The 16,155-nt window shown below is 40.0% G+C and overlaps 1 protein-coding gene across 4 annotated transcripts in view; it reads right to left on the bottom strand.

Annotated features, from left to right (window-relative positions):
- COPB2 (COPI coat complex subunit beta 2) overlaps nt 1-16,155 on the bottom strand; it is a 28,784-nt gene that overhangs the window by 1,851 nt on the left and 10,778 nt on the right. For 2 of the 4 annotated variants that reach the window (XR_006175215.2, XM_008165842.4), the window contains exons 6-21: nt 15,462-15,608; nt 13,681-13,780; nt 12,652-12,794; nt 12,230-12,429; nt 11,937-12,047; nt 11,546-11,634; nt 11,330-11,436; nt 10,893-11,036; nt 7,293-7,423; nt 6,770-6,977; nt 6,359-6,469; nt 4,320-4,534; nt 2,779-2,871; nt 2,518-2,698; nt 2,331-2,399; nt 448-546 (exon numbers count right to left, since the gene is read on the bottom strand). Coding sequence is in view for 2 of the 4 variants with exons in the window: in XM_008165842.4 (XP_008164064.1) it covers nt 448-546; nt 2,331-2,399; nt 2,518-2,698; nt 2,779-2,871; nt 4,320-4,534; nt 6,359-6,469; nt 6,770-6,977; nt 7,293-7,423; nt 10,893-11,036; nt 11,330-11,436; nt 11,546-11,634; nt 11,937-12,047; nt 12,230-12,429; nt 12,652-12,794; nt 13,681-13,780; nt 15,462-15,608 (2,148 nt within the window). In the remaining 2 variants the exon portion in view is untranslated. The remainder of the gene's footprint in view (nt 1-447; nt 547-2,330; nt 2,400-2,517; nt 2,699-2,778; nt 2,872-4,319; nt 4,535-6,358; nt 6,470-6,769; nt 6,978-7,292; nt 7,424-10,892; nt 11,037-11,329; nt 11,437-11,545; nt 11,635-11,936; nt 12,048-12,229; nt 12,430-12,651; nt 12,795-13,680; nt 13,781-15,461; nt 15,609-16,155) is intronic. The other 2 variants (XR_010590367.1, XM_042853571.2) reach the window with 1 other exon arrangement.

Genomic DNA, 16,155 nt, shown 5'->3' with positions numbered 1-16,155 from the left:
AAACTTTGATGCAGCTCTTTAGACCCAGCCAGAAATACTGCTGCAATTTAAAACTACAAATACGAACTGCTTTGCAACTTGGGAGTAGATACCTTCGGTTAAACATACTCTACTACTGCATGTGCAGCTGTTCCATATGGAACTGGCATCTGGTCATATAAACAAGCAAAGGCCAGCTGCTGGACTAAGTGGGACCTAGTTTTGAGTGAGAGCGCGCGCACGCACACACACACTCTCTCTCTTTGCTGGGTATTTTGCAAACGTCAACACTGAGGATGTTAACTTACCACTAGTCAAAATAAAGTGAAACTTTACGGTACGTAGTCCAGATATGCTAATCTATGTATCACTTTTTCCCTGATGGAGATTATAAAATATCAAAACTTGTAAATTTCAGATTAACTTTCCTTCCCATCTCAGAGCTATACTTTTGAAACTGAAGTATACCTTCTCATCTTTTGTCATTGGAAGAGGATCAGAGTTTCCTGGAACTGGAGGAGCCACTACTGGTTTAGGAGATGGAACTAGTTCTTCCTCTTCAGATTCCTTATGAGATGAAAATGAGATTTCATATTCACAAGTCTTTTTATATTTATTTAAAGCTCTGCCTAAAAGTCCAAATTAAAGATGCTAGCAAATCATACTTTCTCGCAAGGGTTTGTTTCTTCCACTTAAAGTTTAAGGTTTCCCTAAGTAGCTTTTGAACAGCACTTTCCCGTTGCTGACATTTGATTTGATTTTAGGTTTCTCTTGTTAAAGTGGAAGTCACTTACAACTGAGACCACAAAATAATGCAACTTCTTATGCAACAGCAGCATGGAAACTTCTCAGATTTTCACTTTGAAAATATAAATTGAGAACAAAATTCCAAAGTGAGTTTTTATGGTTTAATATGGTAAAAGATAAATAGGGCCCTTTGTTTTTGGTTTTTATTTTTTTATTTTTCCTGGGACTTTCAGTGTTTACTACAACAAAAATCAGTGCAAAAATTTTTCTAGGTAAATATCAGTTTATTTTGGTGGACAGCAGGATGGAAAAAAGTATTCAGTAGATTAGTGGCTTGCTGCATAACTAAAACAGAACTCAAAACAATGCCACCTCCGAGTTTAAGAAAACAATACATCTCTATTCAAATTAAAAGTTTTATTTGGGGATTAAACAGTTTACTGTTGTAGACGGAGTTATTTGACACTAAAATTGGTTATCTTTAAACTATTAGCTAACCACTTGAAATGGTGGGCATGAGATTCATCAGTACGTTCAGATATATACGCACTTGTGCCTGTTTGTTTATGTGTATCTTCTAGACTAAACCTTACTTCAACAGGCAGCTTTGCATATACACCGATTAATGTATTGTATTTTCCTAATAAAAGTTTATATCTTTGAATGATATAAAAGTAGGGTGAAAATCAGAAAAAAAGAATACTTTTTGTAAAACTGGTGATTTTTAAAGTAAAAATTGGTTTAAACTGAAAATGAAGGGGCTTAAAGAAAGAATGTGCCTATAGGAGCAGGTTCAATTTACTCCCTGGGCCTTCTACAGGATGCTTGGAAGGGGGAACATTTAATGGCGTAAGTCTGAAGAACACAAAGCAGGACTAGGTCAGCATTTTCTTTCTCATTAAGAGTTCAGGGACAGGGTTGGTTGGTTGTGTGTTTTAAAGCTCTCAAAAGGTAGTACCTGCTTAAAAGGCAGACCTTCTGATTATTGCAGGAGAAATGGAAACTGATTTTCCCCATCTGGCAATTTGTGCCATTTTATAGTAGTATACTGGCTATCAAAGAAGTTATCTAGTCATGTGATTAAAAATGTGTTTGTCACTTCTTAAGACCACTTAAGTTTCAGAATGTTGGAAACAGTACCACAAAGGAAGACCTAGCTCTGAGTGATTCATCCTGCTGAAATTTATTAGATATTTGCACTAGTACTCACAGCAACAAGCTATTACTCAGATGCAGCAACCATACAAGATGTACCACTAAAAATTTCTCACCCATCTTTCAGAAATCAAAGAACCGTTGTTTAGCTCACAATACCAAACTTAGTTTGTTTTTGATGTCATGTACTTATTTTTAGTGCTCCAACTGAAGTACAGCAACTTATGCTAGTGGAACGATCTATCAGTAATAGCTCAAGAGGTCAATAAAACTTGTGAACGTATATTTTGATGGGGCAAGAGAAACGTGACCCAAAGTAGTAACAAAAGCAAACTAGAGCAATAATTTGTCCATTAAAGGTGAGTGTAGTGTCCCCAGAGCAGCTGCTATATTGCACAATACCAAATCCTCCTCATCCTGGAACTTTATTGTACAGTTGTATCACTGACCTGGGATACTACTACTTCTGAAGGTCTGAAACCTTTTGCTTCTTCCAGTAAATTTCTTTCTTCATTTGGCTAACAAAACAGCAGAGAAAAATAGTCTTACATGAAAGGTCTTGCAGTAAAAAATTGTAAAATCATAGCTTCAAATATGGAATCATTTATATGAATGAAAACAAAATATTTTACTTACAGTGACAAGTGGGTATTCCTTAGCTGGCCGTAAGTCAGTATGAGTTTCCTTTACGTAGTCTTCAACAACAAAAGCTTCTTTTAATCCAGGGAACAGGTTTTCATATTCTGTAGGATCAGCCAGGGACTCTGCAGCTTTCTGATTGACTTTAGAGAGATTCTCTCGCCACATTTTTACAACCCTGTTAATTGAACCGATATATGCTGTAAGTAAAAGTTTTTAAAGGAATGTATTTCTACTTTAAATACATTAAAAAGTTACCTTGAAACTTGGCTTGGCAAATATGTACGTGCTAAGAAGGCAGCTTCTGGCAAACGTCCAGTTTTAATCAAGAGTTCCAAACAACAGTCAACCCTGGAAGGTTAAATATTGAAGTTGTCAGAGTAATACTATTTTTTCTGTTAAAATACAGAAAACCAAGTATTGCATTTAATTTATACTTTATCATAAAGTTGCTGAAATAATGAAACCAAATGTTAAGTCTTTCTGCTCAAACCTGAAGTACCACATTTTATTGTAAGAGATGTAGGATCATCAGTCTTTCTGAAATGCCACATGCAGTAACTGTTAGGCACCCCAGAGTAAGCAAAATGTAGCATGGAACTTTAATCCTGAATTTCATTTTGAGAGAGAAAGTTTTATGGTCAAATACAATCCTAGTATAACATTATAATCAAGAGTTCTGCCAAGGATTAATCTGGCATTGATCTAATTTATTGGTGTTTTTAGTCTCTCTCAAATATGACTAAGAAAAATACTAGGTAAACCTTATATTCAAAGCAATACCAAGCTGATTGAACAAAAATAAGTTACCAGTCCACTAACCAAAAAAATGCTTTATGACCCATTGGAACTTTACAGACTAGTGTCTTTAGTATTATTTTAGCTGATACAGAAGACAAAGCCCAGTTCTACTTGAAGTCAACAGTGGTTTTGCCATTGGCTGCAATGAGAAACCTCTTTCCTTCTCTCATTGAAGAGGAATTCTGTGTGATCTAACATCTCTGCACCATGAATTAAGATTTATAATCTTGTTCTGGAGGTACAGGGATTTGAGTAAAGTGTTCTGACAAGGCCAACAATTTCAAATGTCTTTATAATTTTACCAAAACAAAACAGCTCTTTGTAAGACTCAAAGTTTTAGCAGACAGTAGAATTGTAATGAAATGTCAAAAAGATTTTTCTTCTAATAAAAGAAATTTCAAAATATCAAGCTTGTCACGTTAAAAACTGAGCACTTTTGAATTTGTTTAAAATAAAGCAATTGAAAGTTCCAGAGCATAGCAAAATGTCTAGAGCCACCAGTCTCTTGCCATTCTTGATTGAGATGATGCCCTGCCCCCTTTCCCCCATCTTAAATTTTTGAGCAAACAGTTTATATCAAGGCTTCCATACCTGTATGACCCCAACACATTTCAGCCTTTTGCTTAAAAAAAATAAAATAAAATAAAAAAAGTGTGTGTGTGGGGGGTGTCAGTTATCAAACTTCTCCCTAAAATGGAAGTGACAGATCCTCCACTGTACCCGTGCTAGTGAGCACTAATAAGCATGTCCAATTACATTACATTGCATTACAGCAACAACTCCCGTCAGAACTGTCTGTTAGTCACATGATGATGGCCCTCTTCCATCTCATAAGGGATAGCTAAACAACAGGAAAATATTCTATTTCCACATAAGCAATTGTTGTAGCATACCTGTTGCAGCTATCTGATTAGGAATTTGAGGTGTGGTCCACTTCAGTCTGAGTATTATAAAAATAGTGAACATGAACACAATTCAAGCCTTTGTTTGCTACTTACTTTCCCTGCAAAAAGTAGCTCATAAAAGCTACATTGTTCTTGCCATCTTTTTCTGCTCCCTCTGCTAGCTTGTTCACCATGTGAGCATTTCCTGAAGCAGTGGCCAATAGCAATAAACCTCCATAGTCCTGTGCATGGTGCAGACACTCCTGGGCTAAGCCGAACTGGCATTTACTGATGGCAAGCTCAGCAAGTTGCTTCCACTTCTGTTCTGACTGTAAGAGATTTTCCATATTTAAGTGATTTAAATTAAAGAACACCACATTTTTCACATTTAAGAGACTTCTTTGAAAACTAGATTAGCAGGAGTATAAATTCAGTCAAGTTTAGGTCTCCTATCCCAACTTCACTTATATGTAAGGCTAAGATTTTGACACGGTTATTTTTAATAAAAAAGTCACTGTCAAGTCACAGGCAATTAAAAAAAAAAATTCACACAAGCCTGCTACCTGTCCATGACTTTTACTAAAAAGAACTGTGACAAAATAGCGGGGGTGGGGGAGAGAGGGCAGCACCCACTGCTATTGTGTCTTGCAGTGGCTGGGGGAGAGGGGCCCCTGCCGCTGTGGCAGCTGGGAGCTATGGGGGTCCCCCTGCAGCGGCTTGGAGCTATGGGGCAGGAGACTCAGAGTTGCAGAGTTCCCAGCCGTCCGTGGCAGCTGAGAACTCTGGGTCCCCGCTGGCTGACAGCTCCAGCCCCGCAGCTGAAGCAGAAAATGTCATGGAGATCTCCGGAAGTCACAGATCCCATGACCTCCATAATATAATTGTAGCTTGCTTATATGTATTTTCCCCTGCACTCAGGATGTTGGAGTTCAAATATCCTCACAAGATGCCAATATAACAGCTATAGAATAACAAAGTTGTAGCATCACAGACTATTTTATACACACACAGTTTCAGTGACTTTCATGTGGCAACTAGTAGGATCTTCCCTTTAGTAAGGGGAGGAAAGCAAGATGAAGAAGACACATTAGAGTATTGCCAAACCTGGTGTTTAGGAATTTTTTGTTTTAAAACTAAGACTTTCAAAATATTTTTAATAATAAAAAAGCATATTGTAACTTAATTATCTGTCCATCCTTAACTTTAAGATGGACACTTTGTTCCTATTACAGAATAACAACACAACTGACAAGGCAGGTGGATAAATCATCTTCTATTGGATCAACAATGGGTGGGAGGAATAGGTCAGTGGTTTGCGCATTGGCCTGCTAAACCCAAGGTTTTGAGTTCAATCTTTGAGGGAGCCATTTAGGGATCTGGGGCAAAAATCTGTCTGGGGATTGGTCCTGCTTTGAGCAGGAGGTTGGACTAGATGACCTCCTGAGGTCCCTTCCAACCCTGATATTCTATGAACTTCTGTTGGTGGAAGGGAAAAACTTTTAAGCTTACACAAAGCTCCTCTTCAGGTCCTGGAAAGATAACCAGCGTGTCAAAGATCAATCAAAATTGGTGCAGACTGCTAAGCATAAGAGGTTCACACATACTGTAGGAGATCACTTGAAGTGGGCAATTATCGAGACTATCCTCAAAGTTAGTTATGGGCCAGATCATCTATATTGGGCATTAGAAGTGGAGTTGGGTCTTGGTGTTCAGCACTTGCAACTGGCAGGTCTTTGGAGTCAGTGCCCATCCATTCAGAAGTCCTGTTCTCCTGTACCAATTCTTGGCTGTGTTTCCCTTCCTTCTGGTCTCCACTGTAGCTCCAGTAAGAGCACACAAAATTGGAAGGTAAGGTTATGACCCTGACCCAGTATGTATTCTCAGGGAATTCAGGTAGGTTTCCAGAGGGACAGCAAACACAACATCCTCCCTCCCGACCCACAGAGTTCAATTCCCTATAGAGCACTTCCAGGAAAGTTTCCTCTGGTCGCTGGAGGGCGGGGGGAGGGAGTGCAGACTCAAGGATTTGATCTTCATCCCCAGATCCTGATCCCCTCCCTTTACATGAGGCCTAGCCCTCTGTTAAATTCATCCCAAGACATGTAGGTTTTGCAGTATAAGATTGACTTTGTTAAAATTAATCTTATGTTTACCTCTGCTTCCACCGCAAGCTGGTATGCAATCTTTAATTCTCCAAGCTGAAGAGCAAGCTCAAAGCGATGTTCAGGATCTGTGGATACTGCAAGAGCTTGTTGTTTGAAGCCCTAAACAGATTTTTCAAGAGTCAAATTGTAGTCTACTAAGTTCATCAGCAATCCTTGAAATTTCATTCTGAACACCAAATCATCTCCCTTTTCCCAAGCCAAATTGACTGTTGTATAAAGAACAGAAAAGACTGCTTTATTCTTAATTACTAATGTATAATATTTAGCAACAATTTTTTTTAAAATAAGTGGGTTATGCATGCAGTAATGTGAGAATTCCCTACTGAGTAAACTGAAAGGTTAAACTGGAATTACAGTTTACATTTACACTGTTTACAGTTGCAGAAACAGTTCTCTTGCCTGTTTTTCAAGAAAATGTGCAACTCTGGTCCTCTGTTCCTTTGGAATTGTAGGAAGAACTTTGTCAGCCATACCAAAGTCTCTCCTCATTACTGCTGTCTGGTACTCGAGCACAGAGACCAACAAGGAGTAACTGACGATGTTTAGCTCTTTATCACCCAGATAAAGCCTGTTGTCCTTGGGGATATACCCTAATAGATACATTGTCCTATAACAAAAACAATGAATTTTAATCTACTGTAGGTATCCAACAGAAGATTCAGTAGATTTTATGATAGCAAGACAGTACTTACTATTCTAAAAGCTTACTGCAGTTTTACTAGTGATATAGGTACTATTAGACAATTATTATTCAGTGGAATATTGCAGCAATGTTACTCAATATACATTAAACTAATGTGGTTAGAAAAAGTGGTGTATGCTAAGAAGTCAAACAACTTAGTGACAAGTTGAACTGTTTCATAACATGTTTTAAAAAGCATTACAAAATATATTGACAGATGAATAGAAACTAGATACTCACCTATCCAAATGGGCAATAGTGACAATTTCTCCTCCAACGTAGTAGTTCAGTCTGTTCACAGAACTGGTGTAAATAAAACAGTCGCCAACCCACAACCCTGTTTTTACAATCTCCTGAATCTCACCAAGAACCTGCCGCAAGAAAAAAAATAAAGCGCTTTTGGTGATTAAAAAAACAAAAAACACCAGCTACATGTAAACATTAGGACTGGGACAGCCATGAAAAACTACCCCCCATGTGAGTTTAAACACTCCATCCATAACAATAGTGCAAGTTAAAGATGGAATTCTAGATACAAACTGGAAACATGCACATTTGTTTTAACATTTACAAATATATTCAGTAAAAAGCTTTCATGGAGGATTATTAAAATCTGGATTAATGATTTAGTTTTTGACCTGGACTATGTACAGCTATAGCTAAAAAAAAAAAAAAAAGACTTTATTCTTGTTAATACTGCTGTCTGATTTACTTGTTAGACAAGGGCACAGCATTTTCTTATGAAGTGCTCGTTAAGAACATCATTCAGCACATACTCACTAACAAAGTCTTGAACTTTAATTAAAATTCAACAACATTTGAAAATTAAAGAAGAATTTACACTACTATTTCATCCAGTTTTATGTCTGAAAATAATAATTTTAGTTACCGTATATACTCGTTCATTAGCCCGTTCGTTTGTAAGCCGACCCCCCCAAGATGGTTAAGTAACAATAGGAAAAAACTGTATGACCCTTTCATAAGCCGACCCTATATTTCAGGGGTTGGAAAACTTTGGCTCCCGGCCCGTCAGGGTAAGCCGCTGGCAGCAGCTCCCATTGGCTGGAAACGGCAAACCGTGGACACAGGGAGCTGAGGGGCTCCGTGCCTCCAGACGCTCCCAGTAAACAAAACATCCCGACTCGCCAGTGGCTTACTCTTGACAGGCCGGCAGCCAAAGTTTGCTGACCCCTGTTATATTTTAAAAGCTGGCAACACAAGAAACACTCAAAAGTTTTGCTAGAATTATTTTAATGTAATCTAATGAAAAACCTGTTATAATAACTGAACAAATATGTATTCACCTTCAAATTTACAGTCAATATTTAAAATCAGTAAATGGATATTTAAAACAAGTCACTTAGAACAATATGAGACTTTAAAAAGTCTTAAAATCCTTCAAAGTCTGAATTAGTCTCCGATTCACCAAACTGTTCATTAAACTCGGCTTCAGTCACAGTTGCACCTGCATTGTCATCGTAGATGTCGGGAGTGTTGTCTTCAGAGTCAGATTCCTTGTCATCATCAGCCTCTGTTGTGTCCTCATCAATATGGCATTGGATGATCTTCTGACCTGTCGAGTGCATTGCTGATACAGCATTTCCTAAATGATTTTTCTACATTTCCAAGGGAAATGGACACCCACACGTTCTTGATCCACGGGGCGAGCAGATTGATTTTGGGCTTCATAAGATTCCCACCTTTTGTCAACTTCGCCATGCCTTAGCACATCCATTCAGACCACATTTTGCGTAGCCTGTCTTTAAAGGGTTTGTTCAGGCTGACATCAAGTGGTTGTAGAACTGAAGTTAAGCCTCCAGGTATTACAGCCAAAGAAGTTTTCATATTTTTGGCCACATTTTTCACCTCATCCATCTTGTGTGCTCTGAACATGTCCCAAAAGAGCATAGCAGCTTTCCTGAAAAGTGCTCCGGGGCTCTTATTCCACATTCAATAGTCTCACTTTCATTCATCCATCCCTTTTCGTGTGCACGTACAATGACACCAGCAGGAAATTTCATGTTTTTGGGCAAGGTTTTTCTTTTAAAAATAACAGGAGGGAGCTTTGATCCATTTGCCAAACATGATAAAACCACTGTAAAATGGATTTTTTCTTGGCCAGTGGTTTTAATTAGAACTGTTTTTTCACCAACACCAGTTACCGTTCTGTTGCTCAGGAGATCGAATGTCATTGGTGTTTCGCCCATATTTCCTATTTGTGACAGTTCAAATGCATATTCCTTTCAATATTTTATAATAAACCTTTGGAAAGATTCGATTTTTTCTTCCAGATCTCTAGGCAGCTTTTGCGCTGTCTTTGTTCGCTGACGAAGACAAGAGACCATGTCGGTTCATGAAGCGAGTACACCAACCCGCTGATGTGACAAACACTTATAGCTTTATTGACCGTCTTTCGACATTTGCAGAGCATGCAGACGAATTCCAGTTCTAGTGACAATGTACCCATTTTGTCAACATTCAACAACCCAATTATTGAGATCTTTCTCTAGCTCAGGAAATGAAGCGCACCTCGTTTGACATTTTTTCTTGCTTCTTGGCATGTCTTTTAGTGGGGGTTTTTTCATCATTCTCTTACTTGCTTCTCATTGATACAGAATTCACGAGCAGCGACGCAATTATTGTTTGCTTCTGCATATTCAACAACTTTATGTTTGAACGTTAGAAGACCTTTTTCTTTTGATTTCACCATTGTTCATTTTAAATACTAGCATGAAAATAGATTATTATTGTAGTTATAGATTTTGTAGGACTTTATATAGGAATGTCACCTGCTTTATCACTGTCAAATTATTGTTCTTTGAAATAAACAAAGTATCCCTGTAGATTGGCATGTCTGTAGGGATAACAAGCTATTTCAATTTTATTAGAGATTCCATCAATTCTGCACGTTATATTTTCGTATTGGCTCAAGACTTATGAGGTCCATTTCAAGCCAATCTAGTCCACTAAACAAAGCCTTTGCAACTTTAAAAAGCTGCAGTATTGACATCAATAAATGGGTCGGCAAACTTTGGCTCCCAGCCTGTCAGGGTAAGTCACTGGTGGGACGTTTTTGTTTACCTGGAGCATCTGCAGGCCTGGAGCCCCTCAGCTCCCTGTGGCCACAGTTCACTGTTCCCAGCCAATGGGAGTTGCGGGAAGTGAACGGCGAACTGCGTCTATGGGAGCTGAGGGGCTGCATGCCTGCAAACACTCCAGGTAAACAAAACGACAATGTATTAGATATTCAATTCACTGATTCCATAGATTTTAAAATCATCAAATTTTGGTGTAGACCCGTTTATAAGCCGACCCCCGCTCTTTGATGCGTCACTTTTTTACCAAAAATATTCAGCTCATGAACAAGTATATACAGTATATTAGAACAGTGGCTCTCAATCAGGAGTCCGGGGCCCACGAGCAGGTTTCAGGGGGTCCGCCAAAATAAACCAAAGAGCAGGGCCGGTGTTAGATTTGCTGGGGCCCAGGGCAAAAAGCCGAAGCCCGAGCCCTACCAAGGGCTGAAAGTCGAAGCCAGAGCAACGTAGCTTCATGGGGTTCTCTGTGGTGTGGGGCCCTGGGCAACAGCCCTGCTTGCTACTACCTAACGTTGGCCCTGGCTTTTAATCTACTGGATATGCAGAAAAACAGTTGCGGCACAGGTGGGCTGTGGAATTTTTTTAGCGTGTTGGGGGGCAGGGTGGGCTCAGAAAGAAAGGGGTTGAGAACCCCTGTATTAGAACACAATGCTGTAAAGTGGAAAAATGATAAGTTCTCTTTTTAGACATTGACTTCACTGGGCACTGCCCTAACTGCATTCCCACTCTTAACAGCAGTTACCTCAAAGGCATCTTCAATACCATCTTCAGTGACTCCCTCATGAGTTTCTTGCGCCGCTGCAACTTTTTCAGACAAATATTTCAGAATGAAGAATGATTCCTCTGTGGCAATACAGACCAGCTCACCCGAGTCAGACCAGAAAATCTAAATAAAAACAAGAAATAGCATTTAGGTTTTAAGGTACTGTGCTAATAAAGGAGGATACACATGTTTTATCAAAATATTTGTTCATTTGCACATCCAGTGTAGGGGTTTAAGAGACAGTGTCTACGTAAGAGTCTTTCTGCTACAAAAAATATAAAAAATTAAAATATAATTTTTATCTTTAACAGCTTCATGAGATTGACAAATTCAGAAAAGCCTGTAATATATTCTAAATGCACCCCGATATGACAGGTTATATACATACACTCAGAGTGGCATCTGACAAAACTCACATGTTTGGGCTGAATTTCAATTCTGCGTATCAATTCTGTGTTATCCCAGTCATAAAATGCCAAGCCATTAACAGATCTGACACCCAGTAAGAAACCTCCATAGATACCTGCAAAGAATAGCAAATGTGGAATTACTATTTCACTAGCAAACATTTTTTCAGCAAAAGAGTTAATATCTGTAATCTAGCAGATTTAGGAAATACAAATAAAACCCACCCTCTGCACCAAAATCAGGTTTAAAGGACTTCTTCTCTTTGAAGTTCTTAAATATCTTTACAACGCTGTTGCTCTCCCTGATTGCATACCTAAATACACAGAGAAAAATGCACCATTACAAAACAATTATCCAGACAACGAGATAGCAAAATGTTATACTGTACAGCAATAAGGAACTGCTATAAACTACTAGACATGTAGGCTACTATATTTGATATTTCTTCAAAATTAAAAGTGCATTCAATATATAAAAGTTTCATGTAATCCAAGCTATAGAATGCTCGTTACCCAATCCAGCTTTTAACTTTCAGACCAGTTTATAGTTTGGGTAGTCTGGAAATTAGCAGAAATACATTTGTTTAATACAACGCAAAATAAAAACCACACTTACTCTGAAGAATCATGTGCCCATACGAACTCCTGTGCAGAACCAAAACTCTTGTTCCTCAAAGCCATAGCTGTGTAAATGATGTATTCACCATCCCCACATACTACTACAAACCTAAAGATTGAGAAAAAGAATGTTTTGGTGTGGAAATTGTGTGCACAGACTAATGGGCATCACTAGAAGTAGATCAGTCATCTGGAAGGTATATTTTTCTTGTATGGCGTATTTCTAAATTTAAAAATGTCAAGAATTCTATTCTGAAATGGAAAAAACAAAAACAAACAAAAACCAATTACCGTCCATTAGGGTTGTGCTGAATGGTCTGGGGATAGATTTCGCAGCTCCCCATATCCTTTACAGCCAGTGGCAATCTTTCTCCATCTTTAATTTCAGCATCTCCCATAGCTTTCAAGTTAGCCTGTTGCACCTCCGAATGTTTAGCCCAAATAATTTTTCCATTCGAATCCATAGACATGGCAGGTTCTTCACGGCCAAGCTAATAAGAACAGCATATAAAGATAGTAAAAAACAAGCATCCTCAGCCCATTAAGTTGTTCAAATTTAATAAATACTTATGGCGCTTTTGGAATATGCCAATAAATTGAAGTGCCCATTTTTTTAAATCACTTCAGAGGTATCAAAGAATAGTTTAGCAACAGAAGTTTGTGGCAATGGGCCACTATTTTCATTTATGCTTTCCAATTTAATATTAAGATACCTTAACAATAATGCTGCCCTCATCATAACCCAAAGCCACATTATTGGATCCTCTCAGACTGGCCACGCACCACACCCTCTCCATGCCATAATTGAGAGTGCTTTCCAAGCGGTACGTGCTCGAATGCCAAATGCGGACAGTTCCTGGAGAAAAAGATATATGGAATTTCAGTCTCCTCTCTCAGCAGTAGGGCTACTAAACATTATGGCATTTAACAACAAAAATCCAAAGACCACATATGAAACTAACATCTGTAATTTAAACTTTAGTGAAATAGAACCTTAATCTTTCAATCCCAGCAGTCTCACTGATGCTGGGGTGATATTTGGTATCTCCCACTAGTGTCACAGAGGCCAAAAGAGGGAAATCAGCACAGAAGAATCTCTTGGTGGGAGCTTGAGGGATCACAGGGAGGAGAAAGTAGGAGCTCCAAGCTGGCAGGCAGCTCTCACATGGCTGTGCAGAGATAGTGAGATGGAGTTGAACTGACTGGGGCCTCACTGCTTGCAGATGCCTGAGGCGTCTCAGCAGCAGTACTCCTGCAGTTCCTGCCTTCCTCTTAGCCATGTCCTTCCACCCCCTCCCGTGGGTTAAATTCACCGTTTTTTGGAGTTTACAAAAGAAGTACTCAAGGATATGTGGAGAAAGATTGGAATTATTTTAAGTCAAAGCTGCAGAAACTATCTGAAGCCTGCATCCCAAGCAAGGGGAAAAATTCAGAGGGAAGGGCTGCAGACCAATCTGGATGAGCAAGCATCTCAAACCAGTGATTAAGAGAAAGCAAAAAGCCTACATGGGATGGATCAAGGAAAGCTAGCTCTTGAAGGTCAGAAAGTGTAGGGATAAAGTGAACTGCCAAAAGCCAAGCAGAGCTGGACCTTGCAAAGGGAATTAAAACCAATAGTAACCAGTTCTATAGCCATATAAATAAAAAAGAGAACAAGGAAACTAATCCTTCCAAGCCTACAAAAGGGTATGTAACCCATCCTACTGTTCATGTATATTAAGTGTCAGAAAACTTAAAGTTACCATCTTCTGATCCTGTGATTATGATTGGCAGCTCAGGGTGGAAGCTGACACAGGATACATTTTGAGCATGTCCCTCCAGTGTTTGCACACAGGTTTTATTCTGTAAGAAGAGTTAAGATCAAGGAAACAAAACATTAACACTGCAATTTTCTCAGTTCGCTATCTTCAAAGAAAATTAATATAAGAATTATGTAAGCATGTTTCTAGCCTTCTTTCTGTAACCTTTACTTCTGCTTCAATGTGTTCAAAGAACAGCATACTCTAGAGTCTGTCTTAAGACAAAACCCCCAACCACCAAAAATGAATTTGTTCCCATTAGTGTAGCTGCTTCTCTGTTTCCTAAGCTAACTGGGTTCCTATCTACAAAACACTTAGTTGAGAGCAAGGTGGCTCAATATATTAATACAAGACTCATTAGTGCCTGTGCTTTTTGCTTCAAATCCTGAAAGCCAAACATAGATTTGCATAGAGTCACAAGGGAAAACCAAGGCTAGTGCTATCTTTGTCCCACAGGCCCAACCTTTTCTTCTCTGCTCCTATAGCATTCAGGTCAGGCCACAGACTTATGAATGGATAACTCCCCCATCAATACCCAAGCAACACATACCTAGCTAGTGGGAGGAGAGGGAGCAGGAAGTCACAGATGGATGGGACAAGGAACATAAGCAAGAACAGAAAGATGGAAAGCAACAACAAGAAGAAAACAGACAAAATGATTGGAAAGAACAAGTGGATACAAAAGGAGACAATTATTCTCTGGACATACAGTAAAGCAGGGATGGGCAAACTATGTTCCGGGGGCCGCAACCGGCTCTCCAGACGTTTTAATCTGACCCTCGACCTCCCGCCGGGGAGTGGGGTCTAGGGCTTGCCCTGCTCCGGGGCTACAGCCTTGGAGCAGGGTCGGGGGCTTACCCCGTTCTGCGTGGTTCCCAGAAGCAGTGGCATGTCCCCACTCTGACTCCTACGCATAGGGACAGCCAAGGGGCTCTGCACGCTTCTCCTGCCCCCACAGCTCCAATTGGCCGGGAATCACGGCCAATGGGAGCTGCAGGGGCAGCGCCTGTGGACAGGGCGGCGTGCAGAACTGCTTGGCCACGCCTCAGCGTAGGAGCCAGAGAGAGGACATGCCGCTGCTTCTGGGAGGTGCTTGAGGTAAGCGCCACCTGGAGCTTGCACCCCAACCTCCTCCTAACCCCTTGGTCCCAGCCTGGAGCACCCTCCTGCACCCCAACCCCTCAACCTGAGCCCCACCCCAAAGCCCGTACCCCCTGGCGGAGCCCTCACCCCTTCCTGCACCCCAACCCCCAATTTTGTGAGCATTCATGGCCCGCCATAAAATTTCCATACCCACATGTGGCCCTCAGGCCAAAAAGTTTGCCAACCCCTGCAGTAAGGGGATAGACAGAGCATGTGGGTACCCAATCCATTGCAAGGTGATTGGTCACAAAATAAAAAAAATGGGATGCACTACTCTACAAGAAAATAATCCAATATTATTCAAGACAAAGTTAACTTTTAACATTCAGATTTAAGGTGATTTCTATATTTCACAGCCAGTAAAACAGAATGTTACTCATAATTTTTATCGTACTAGTTTTAACGTACTGTTTTTCCAGAAAATACATCACAAAATCTCTCTATTTTCTATTCAAAGACATGGAAACTCCAGAATACTTTTCTCCTCCATCCCTTTCCCTCAATTTCCATGCCTTTGCTGCTGATGGTGCCCAACCAAATTAATCTACTAAAGTGTTCACGAAGAGGTGAACACATTGTACCTGGTAATCCCAAATCTTGACAAGGCGATCATCTGCTCCTGAAATGAGGTAAGGCTTGTCTCCGCCACTATAATAATCAATGCAGTTCACTCCTTTTTCATGGCCTTCCAAAGTGAAGTTGGGTGAAGAAGAACCAAGCTGCCACACCTTGCAAAGAAAAAGATCACCATCCCTAAGCATTGATCTTACCCTCCTGGGCCAGCACCACCAGACAGAATGAGCTCTGAACAGTGCCTTCTTAAAACTCGAGGGACAGGAAAGATACAGCTAAGGAGTCTGTACCACAGCATCCTGATTTCTTAAATGCAGTAAAAAAACCCATCTAATTACACTTTGGGCCAATATTTCAAAGCAATAAAATAGCTTTGTCCTTCAATGGTCTTGTTGAGATGAGTTCCTGTCTGCATCCTGTAAAATTTGCCCGTACCGGTATTGCCCTGGCCTCTTCTTTTGTCATTCAGTGTTGCACGCATTCTAAAACAATATGCATTTCCTCACCTTTTGGGGGCGAAGCCAGACTTTGAGGCACCTGCTCCCCTACTTGGTGTAAACTTTGCTTGTGCCAATCAGAAACGAACACAAACAGGGTTTGGGCCCTGTCCCCTATGACACTTCTATGATGTCATAGCTGGTACTTTTTGGGCCTGCCTGCCATGTGCAGGCAGGGAGAGGAGAAAGAAAAACAAATCCTGTG

Source organism: Chrysemys picta, chromosome 9 (genome assembly GCF_011386835.1).
Source record: "Chrysemys picta bellii isolate R12L10 chromosome 9, ASM1138683v2, whole genome shotgun sequence".
NCBI lineage: Eukaryota > Metazoa > Chordata > Testudines > Emydidae > Chrysemys > Chrysemys picta.
The sequence above is the reverse complement of the archived record's forward strand: the minus strand, read 5'-3'. Positions and strand labels throughout refer to the sequence as shown.